Here is a 9,876-nt window from a genome sequence, read left to right on the forward strand (position 1 = left end):
CTCTGCCCACAGGTTGAGGCAGAGGAGGGTAAGATCCTCCTCCCAGCTCTGAGCTATAGCTCCTCTGGACCTCCCAACATCCCTGGGCAGGTATGCTGTACCCATTTTGCAGGTGTGGACACGGAGGCTCAGAGAAAGGAAATGACTTCCTCTCTGGATCACATAGCTAGTCAGGGGCAGAGCTGGAACTGGACCTCCAGTCCACTGACCCCCCCAGGCTGTGCTCTTTCTGCTCCACTGGCCACCTTGTTGTGAAAGAGAAGAGAAGAATGTTTAGAATTCAGATTTCAAAGGAAGAGCTTTGGTTTGAAATTTGAGTCCTAAGATCACAGTCCTCAGAGGTGGAAGGGCCTTGAGCAATTGTTTCCAAGATTTCCCACAAGAGACAGATCTCCTGGGATGTGATTGTGCAGACAGCTTTTCAGGGCCCTGCCCAGACCTGTATATGCAAGGGGTTTTGATGGGGCCCAGTGACTGGTGTTTTTTTAACAAAGGAAACCTTGGGGCACCCTGGCTAGACCCGCTCAGGCCCATTTTACCAAGGAGGTAATAGGCTCAGACAGGAGAAGGGGCAGACCCACCACTGATAGTCATCAGGTCCTGCATATTTGCAAAAAATGCAAGAGCATCTGTGTTGCCAGTTCTGGGACCCTGCAATTACTGATACACGCTTTGTCTAAACTGAGAACAATTCTCCCCCGATTCCTCAGAGTGCTATCAGGACTGAATACAGGAAGCCCTAAGCACAACGCCTGGCACAGCCTGAGTGCTCAGAACGTGGGAGCTCTTACAATCAATAGCATTATTACTATTTATTGTTCCCTTTGTTTGATTTCTCCAAGTGATAAGTTGACCAAAATCTCTTGCTGAACCTGACAGCCTGGCATTCTAGTTTCCTTTGGGAAATGAAAACCAAAACAATGGATCATTGTTCTGAAGTAAAAGAACTAGTTCTGGGCTTCCCTGGTGGCACAGTGGTTGAGAGTCCGCCTGCTGATGCAGGGAACACGGGTTCGTGCCCCGGTCCGGGAAGATCCCACATGCCGCGGAGCGGCTGGGCCCGTGAGCCATGGCCGCTGAGCCTGCGCGTCCAGAGCCTGCGCGTCCGGAGCCTGTGCTCCGCAACGGGAGAGGCCACAACAGTGAGAGGTCCGTGTACAGCAAAAAAAAAAAAAAAAAAAGAACTAGTTCCCCCAAAATGTACTGTATTATAAGAGCTGCTCAGGCAAAGAGATAAATTATTAGTTGAAACACACACACATGAGCCCCTTGCCTCATTGATGGTGGGCATATCATATTTTCAAGGAAAACTTTAGTGGCGTTAACCTTAAGCTAATGGTTCTGTCTGATCATCGTGTAGGGTGCATGAAGACCGGGGTGAGGAGTGGAGTCTGGGGGTGGAACACTCATTTGCTGAGGACTCTGTTTGCTGGCCTGACTCTGTGGGGCTGCATTCAAGGCCCACTACTGACTGTGTCTCCTTGGGCAAGTTGCTTCATCCCTCTGAGCTTCTGTTATTTCATCTGAAAAATGGGGCTAAGCTCCAGAGAGTGTGAGGGTGAAATGCAATCACAGAGGTAAGGCTCCTGGAGTGGAGGGCACACCCCATCCCCCTTGTCTCCCAAGCTCAGATTCCTCTTCCAGGCTCTGGAAGGAAGAGCAGGCTTCAGTCTACCTTTCCAGATTTTTCTCCCACCCAAGGGCAACCCTTTGTGTTCCCAGGCTTTGGTCACCCACAGGATCCTACCTCTATCTCTACTGCAACAGTCCTCCCTGCCCTCAATGCTGGGCTCCAACACCACCTCCTCCAGGGAGCCTGCCCAGATGCTAACCACCTCCAAGACAGATGGGGGTCTCCCGTTCTCTTCCGTGCACCCTCAGCGCTTGGTGTCTGTTTTAAGGTGTCTTGCTTGATGTACATGAGAATCCCTCCTTTTCTGGGGGTGGAGATTCTATCCTGCTCCCCTTGGCCTCCCTTCTAGCCTAGACATCATCAAAACAAGATCTTGCCCACAGTGTGTAGGTGTGGATTAATTTCATTGGCTCACTAATAAAAAGTAACATCTGGGGCTTCCCTGGTGGAGCAGTGGTTAAGAACCCGCCTGCCAGTGTAGGGCACAGAGGTTCAAGCCCTGGTCCGGGAAGATCCCACATGCCGCGGAGCAGCTAAGCCCGTGCGCCACAGCTACTAAGCAGCCACCGCAGTGAGAAGTCCGTGCACTGCAACAAAGAGTAGCCCCCGCTCGCCACAACTAGAGAAAGCCTGCACGCAGCAACGGAGACCCAATGCAGCCATATATAAATAAATGAATGAATAAATAAATAAATAAATAAATAAATGGAACATCTGGGCAGCCTGCCCCAGTTTGCAGCCTTCCGTACATCTAAGCCTCACAACAACCTTAAATAGTACCAGTCATTTAAGTCTCAGATCACCTTAGGAAATAAACACTGTGGGTTTCATTAATTTTAAGACGTACATTTCCCCCCCACACTTCAAGCTCTGAAACGGGGCTGCATCTTCCAATGAATGGGCAGTGGATATTCTTTCTTACTGGTGTATAAAATAATGCTATCTTTCTATCGACGTCATCTTAGATTTGATGAAATAAAATATTATCCCCATTTTATAGCTGAGTAACTGTAGGCACGTGAGGTTAAGCTGCTCACTCAAAGCACGTAGGTGTCCCATAAACGTGCAAGGCTTTCGGCTCGGGCAGGCTGATGGGCTTGGGACCCAGGTCTCATGGGTAAGCTGCCTCCGCGATGACCCGCAAAGATCCTGCCTCCTGGTGTTCACGCCCTTGTGGGTCCCCTCCCTTGGGTGCCGACTGGACCTGGTGACTCGCCTTGGAGGAACAGTGATGGCAAAAGTGATGGGAAGTCACTTCTGAGGTTAAGTTCCCCAAAGACTGTGGCTTCTGCCCGCCTGCCATCTCTCACACTCTCTTGCCGGCTCCAACTGAAGCCAGCCCCCATGATGTGAGTTGCCCTTGGGAACAGCCAACAATCAACAAGAAACTGAGACCCTCACGGCAACAACCTGCGAGGAAGCAGGTCCTGCCAACAACCTTGGAAGCAGATCCACCCCCAGACAAACCTGGAGGTGACTAACAGCCTTCTGATTGAAGCCTGCAAGGGACCCTGAGCCAGAGGCCCCCGTTAAGCTGTGCCTGGATCCCAGACCCACAGAAACTGTGAGGTTATACATGAGTGCTGCCTTAAGCCACTAAGTTTTGGGGTATTCTGTTACACAGCAATAGACACGTAATAGTCTCCAATATTTAAGCCCAAGCATTTACTATGTCATGTCCTGGGGACAGAGATGAAAGAGGTGTTGTCCTAGCCATCAAGGGACACCAGTGTGGCGGGGAAAGGCATCCTGGGGTGACTGCTGCTACTGTGTGTATTGGGTGGGCTGGACAGGGGACAGCCTCCCTAACCCAGGCTGAGGGGTTGGGCAGGCTTCCAGGGGAGCTGTCACCCAGCAGGGTCTGGAAAGGTAAGAACCCTCACCACCCCCCCGGTGACAAAGGCAGGGAGGCAGTGGGGAGGGAAGGAAAAGAACACATATTTTCTCCCGGTCCTCCACAGATTTACGGATCTGGGGAATTGTTGTAAGATTACACGCTTGGCAAGAGGGTATACGGCAGCGACAGGCGTGACACAAGAACGAGTGATTCACCCTGACACATCTCAGAGGCCCGTGAGTCATCAGCAAGCCCTTCCCAGCTCAGACTTGGATGAGAGTGAGGATTTGAGTTAACTGTGGTGGAGTGAAGGCGTTGAAGACTGTGTAATGGTTTTGTTGCTTTTTAACCAAGCTCAGGGTTGGCACATGGGTCAGGCATTAAACGTGTGGTCAGGGTTGGAATAATGGTCATAATCCACCTCTGGGACAGGCTGGGACAGAGGGTCAGGGTCCCTTTTCTCCATTCTCCTCTTCACACTGGCCCTGCCTTGGCTCCTCTGGCTGGGAGGTGAGCCTGACAGATATTAAGAGATCCTGAACCCAAGGAAGGCCTAAGAAATTCTGAGAGAGGAAAAAAAGCAAGACCAGGCGCAGAGGAGTCTGGGGTGAGCCAAGAGTTGCAGCCAGCACTTCCCTGACCCCAGACAGGGCACCTCATGCGGCACCCCAGACACAGGGGAAGCAGGACGCCCAGCTTCCAGTCCCACCTCTGCCACCAACACCAGGACAGGAGAGCGGAGTGGTTGAAACACGGGCTCTAAAGCCAGTCTGACCAGGGCGGGAGTCCCAGCTCTGCCACTTACTGGGCATGCTTAATCTCTCTGAGCTTCCGTTTGCCCCATCTACAGAATGGGGATCTATAACATGAAGATAATGATGTACACCTCATAGGACTGTCATGAGGTTTAAACGAAATATAGGAAGGAATTAGCTCCAGAACCAGTAAAAAATAAAAGCTCAAAAAATAGTGATTAAAACAAAAGGGAGTGTGTTTTTGTTTCTCAGATGTGGGAGCTCCCTTTAAACTCTCAAATTCTAGGAATCTGAGGATCGGCTGGCCCAGCCCAAGTACCTTTCTCTTTCCCCTGACTTGGGAGAAAGAGCTGCTGCTGGTAGTCTTGTCTTTAGAGGCGTCCACATTCATGATTTCATTTGATGTTCACAACAACCCATTTTACAGATGAGAAGACTGACCAAGAGGAAAAAGGATTTGCCTCAAATACTGAATGCCACCAACTCACTTTTACTGAGCGCTTGCTGCATGCCAAGCCCTTTGCTGGGCATAGCATCGTCACATTTAGTCCTCACGACAACACGTGAGTTATCTGTCTCTGTTTTAGACAAGGAAACCAAGGGAGAAGGCACCCAGCGTCACGTAGCTGCGGGGGATGGAACCGAGGTTTACCCAGGAGCAGCTGGTCCTCAGAGCCTGAGCGCTTAACCCTATTCTGTGCTGGAAAATTAGGGGCAGAGCTAGGCCTGGAAAAAACCCAAGTCTCCTAACTTCCAGCCTAGAACTATCCTGTTTCTTTTTTCTTTCTTTCTTTTTTTAAATTTCCAATTGTAGCAAAAAAAATACAGAAACATAAAATGTACCATCTTAGCCATTTTTACATGTACAATTCAGTAGCGTTATATACGTTCACATTGTTGTACAACCAACCTCCAGAAGTTTCTCACCTTGCAAAACTGAAACTGTATAGCCATTAAGCAACTTGCCATTCCCCCCAGGCCCTGGCAACCACCATGCTCCCTTCTGTCTCTGTGAATTTGACAGTTCTAGGTTGGAGCTGTCCTATTTCTTAAAAGCCTGTCTCTGTTTTGCTGTTGAGCCATCTGTTCTGTCAACGAAATGAGTCTGGACAGCCAGGACTACAGGAGTTCAGGGGAGGGCAAGATCTTTGTGGTGGGGTGGTCAGGGAAGGCTGCCTGGAGGAGGAAGAGGAGGGCAGGCCACCGAGGTCAAGCATCCCTGAGTCACCCACAACACCGCCTCTCCACCCGCCCTTTGGTTTACAACGGCCACCTCAGCAGCACCAACCTTTGTCCCCAAGTGAGCTCCTGTCAGGTGGGTGGAGGCACCAGGCCATCTCAGAAGGCCAGGGGCTCGCCAAGGGGCTGGAGCAGTCCTGTGCCAGCAGCCTCCAGAACCATGGGTACAGGGCTACGCAGCCAGTCCTTGCGAGGACCACGGCCCTCCTATAGCAAGCTCCAGGAGCCCTGCGGGAGGCCCCTGGCAGGCCAACTGCGCCGGGCGCTGAGCCTCAGACAGGGTCGTGAGAAGTCCAGGTCCTCAGACGGAGGCCCAGAAAGGCTGGACGCCCCCGGGCAGGAGCAACTGCCAGGGAGCCTGGGGGACACAGAGCAGCTGATCCAAGCCCAGCAAGAAGGCAGCCAGTGGTGGCTGAGGCAATATCAACAGGTTTGGTTGAGGGTTGGTGGATGGAGGAGGGCTAGAGGGGAGGGGGAGGTCCCCAGGAGCAGGACCCAGGGCAGCAAAGGCTCAGAGGCAGAAATGTATGGGGCTGTAGATCAAAAAGATAACAGAGCTGTCTGGGGAAGGGGCTGGAGAGAGAGATATCCAAGAACTGTATTTCAGGGGGGCCTGAAGGCCTTTGGGATTTATCCCATAGGCACTGGGGAGTCAGGGAAGGTTTTAGAGCAGGTGGGTGATACGGTCAGAGCTGTTCCGAGATGATCAATCTGTCAGCGTGCTGGATGGGTGGATTTTGCTGGAGGCAAGAGATCAGCCAGTACAACTTCCCCAGGGTTACATCTTGTGCTCCCCTCTCCCCCGGGAAAGGGGGTGATCCGGCCCCCCTGGGTGGGAGCTGCCGGCTTCCTCTAGGAGGAAGGGTGGCTAGTGAGCCATGCTTCTGTCTCTGGGGTCTACCACCACCTCGTGGCTGTAGGTGGAACAGCACCTGAAGCCCACCACCCAGTCCAGAGACCTGGGCCCTGATCTCGGTCCCTCCTGTCTTGCAGAAGATAAGGAGAAGGTGGGAGAGCTTTGTCACCAGCTTCCCCAGCGTGACCCTGAGCCAGTCGGCCTCCCCACAGCCCTCGCTGGGCACCACCAGCTAAGGATGCTAGCAGCGGTGTGGGTCCTCGCTGCACCTGGAGGAGATGGTATGACCTACCTCTTCGTGGCCCTCTGGACTGTGAATGGAGTGACCTCCTCTGCGTGGACTGTTCCCCTTCCTTACGTGGCCCGTTGAGGCCTCTGTCACCAGGACAGAGCTCAGTGAAGCCAGACCCGTGGCTGAGAGCCTCTGGCGCATCACCTGGTCACAGGGCCCCGGCCGCCCTTCTTGCCAGCTGCTAGTGGTGGGCAGGGCATGGGCCTCCCTCCCAGAGGGTGAGTCCATCTCCAGGGTAAGGACTATGTCTTGTCGTGTATTGTCACTGTCCTCACAGCCTCCCCATGAGGGAAACAGAGGAAACCTTCCCTCCCTGTGCGAGAAAAACTGAGGCCCAGAGGCGGGAGGGGATTATTCTCTTTGGCATCTCCGGCTATGCCCCTACCCAATGCCCAACACTGCGTTGAACACAGGAATAAAAGTTGCTGAACTGAAGTAAATGGTTTTCCTACTGACTAACTCGCCCCCAGTCGTCTCCCAACCCGCTGGGGGCAGGTGGGGTCCAGAGCTTCCCAGATCATGGGGCAGAAGCACCAGGGGTAGGTCCCCAGGAGGCTGGGCATCTCCTGGCACTTCTCTGGCTCTCCCTGTGCTGATCTCAAGCCAGCGTCAGAGGGCCTGGATCTCACCAGCTCCTTGCCTTTGTGCTCACCCTCATGAGGCAGGACTTACCCAGAGGATCAGAGAGGGCAAGGGGCCCACCCAGGGCCACACAGAGGGGAGGGTGGGACCCCAAAGAGCCTGAGCTCTTTGAGAGACACTGGCACCTCATATGGGGTCCCTGGGGCTCTCCCAGCTCAAGCAGATCCAAGGTCAAAGGTAAGGGAGCAGCTGCAAGCATCCTGGTGGAGGGTCTGTTCTGGGGTGGTAGGGGGACCTGAGGGCCCAATAGACAAAGGGGAGGTTCCCTATTTCCCCAGAGCCCAGGACCCTGGCAGAGCCATTCAGGAACAGGAGGGGTCCTGGGAAAATTTTGTCCCAGACAGTCACCGGGATGAGACCAGGACAAGACCAGGACGTCTGGCTTGGCACCTAGACTGTGGGAGATCCCTGGAAGCTTCCAACCCAATTAGTCACAAACTTTAGATGCCCCCTGCTCAGCCCCCTCTGCAGTAGCCCCTGCAGTAGCCCCTGCGGTGCCTCTGGGAGATGCTAGGACTCCAGGGAACCTAGTTTGAGTCCATGGCTCTGACAAACCCTCTTGATGTCCAGAGCAGGAAACTGAGGCCCAGGAGGGGTCATCCTCTGGGTCTCTGCCCTCCAGGCTCATCCTGGCCTCTTTTGTCCCCAGGGATTCTCCAGCTCATCTCCTTGCTGGTCTCCTTCTACTTGTCACACTCTGTGACAAGTGTGTCCAGTTATAAGCTTTTGTCATCCACAGGATGGCCAGTTCCACAGGGACCTGGCTTGCTCACCACTGGGACCCCAGTGCCTCGCTCGGGGCCTGGCACATAGTAGGTAGTTGTTGAGTGAATGAGGGACTGGCCCAGGGTCAGCTAGTTGATGGCTGAGCTCCACTCGGGTGGAGCCTTTCCTACCTCAGCCTCGTCAGCAACACCATCATCAGGGAGCACATTTCCGGGGCCTCTAGCAGAGGCCTTCGCCAAAACACACACACACACTCTGTGAGCTTGTTTCCAAAGACAGCAGCCGCCATCCCTCCCATGACGCGTGCCCTTTGGCATTGTTGCCACATCTGCCAACAGGAGGGGTATTCTATGTATTCTACTTGCCCTTGAATCTGGGTAAGCCCTGAAACCTGCTTTGACCAATAGAATGCAGTAGAAATAATGTTCTGGGACTTCTGGGCCTCGGCCTTAAGAGACTTTGTACCAATAGCTTCTGTTTCTGCCCGCCTGGAAGCTGGCTGCTGTGTAAAGGAGTCCAGGTGATTCTGCTAGTGTTGGAAGGTGGCACCCAAACAGATAGGTCCATGTTCTAATCCCCAGAACCTATGAATTTTACCTTATTTGGAAAAAAGTCTTTGCAAGATATGATTATTAAGGATCTTGAGATGAGAAAATCACCTTGGATTACCAGGGGGCTAAACCCAATAACAAGTATCCTGATAAGAGGGACACAAAAAGGGAAAGACACAGAGGAGAAGGCGATGTGAAGTCAGAGCCAGAGATTGGAGTGATGCGGCCGTAAGCCCAGGATGCTAAGGATTGCTGACAGCACCTAGAAGCCAGGAGAGGAAGGAAGGACCCTCCCCTGGAAGCTGCAGAGGGAGCACCGCCCTGCCAGCACCTTGATTTCAGGCTTCTGGCCTCCGGAACCATGAGAGAATACATTTCTGTTGTTTCAAGCTACCAAGTTTCGGGAATTGTTACAGCAGCCCCAGGACATTCAGACAGTGTGTTTGCGGCCAAGCTCGCACCAGGAGAAAGTGGGTGGAAGTGGCATGCCTGCTGCCCCAGGCCAAGGCGTGAAGCCTCCCTGCCCAGCCCTCCATGCTCCCCCTCTTCCCTCACCAGCTGGCCCGATGCAGAGGGTCCAAGGGGACCCTATCCAAGGCTAGGGGATGGCAGTGGCACTGGAGCAGAGCCCCCCTGCCACCCATTTAGACTGTGATATGGGTGCAAAATAGACCTTCATTGGGTTAAGCCATTGACTTGGGGGCTACTCGTTATAGCCACAAGCCTATGGCAACTCATCCCACATCAGCATCGTGTGGAAACTCGGGCAGGACTATTCACTATTCACTTTCACTATTCACTATTCACTATTCACTATTCACTATTCTGCCTCATCGTAGGTGCCCAGGAAGCAGTTGTTGAATTACTGAAACAGAGACCTCAAGGATGAGTAGGAGTTAGCCTGGCCAGGGGAGGGGATGAGTGTTTCAGGTGAGGGAGGGGCCTGGGCAGAGGCCTTGAGGCCAGAGGGAACGAGGTGCATCTGGAGGTGCAGACCATTCGAGTGGGCGAGAGTGCAGCAGATGCCCCTGGCTCAGCAAGCGATCCCCCTCCCCCAAGTGCACTCTTCAAGCTTTGCCCATCCTGGTTTCGTCAGCACGGAAGACGTCACTCTCATGGTGTGGCAGCCCATCAGACCCCAGAGGACATGGCTGATAGCGTGGACACTTGTGGGGGGATGTGGCTCCCCACCGAGGCCTCCCGACGTTGGCGGTCAGGGTGGCCCAAGCACAGAGGGGACTCCTACGGAGCAAAAGCCCTGGAGGCTCTGAGTCTATCCACCCTCAGGCCAGTGTCTGCCACAGTTCCTATAAAGACATCCTTGATGAGTCAGTTTCATGCCTCT

General features: G+C 53.4%; 1 protein-coding gene across 1 annotated transcript; it reads left to right on the forward strand.

Moving 5' to 3' along the window:
* The first annotated feature begins 5,624 nt into the window (after positions 1–5,624).
* Positions 5,625–6,556, forward strand: CUNH11orf86 (chromosome unknown C11orf86 homolog). The gene is made up of 2 exons (XM_027090292.1): positions 5,625–5,894; positions 6,458–6,556. Exons 1-2 carry the CDS (start codon positions 5,625–5,627, stop codon positions 6,554–6,556), a joined length of 369 nt encoding a protein of 122 aa, XP_026946093.1.
* Positions 6,557–9,876: the final 3,320 nt, after the last annotated feature.

This window comes from Aethalodelphis obliquidens, unplaced genomic scaffold, assembly GCF_003676395.1.
Source record: "Aethalodelphis obliquidens isolate GAN/ISIS:26980383/991018 unplaced genomic scaffold, ASM367639v1 scaffold69, whole genome shotgun sequence".
Lineage (NCBI taxonomy): Eukaryota > Metazoa > Chordata > Mammalia > Artiodactyla > Delphinidae > Aethalodelphis > Aethalodelphis obliquidens.

Coding starts and splice junctions, on each gene's coding strand:
- CUNH11orf86 (XM_027090292.1), top strand. CDS start 5,625: ATGGGTACAGGGCTACGCAGCCAGTCCTTGCGAGGACCACGGCCCTCC. Junction 5,895..6,457: donor GGCTGAGGCAATATCAACAG/GTTTGGTTGAGG, acceptor CCTGTCTTGCAG/AAGATAAGGAGAAGGTGGGA.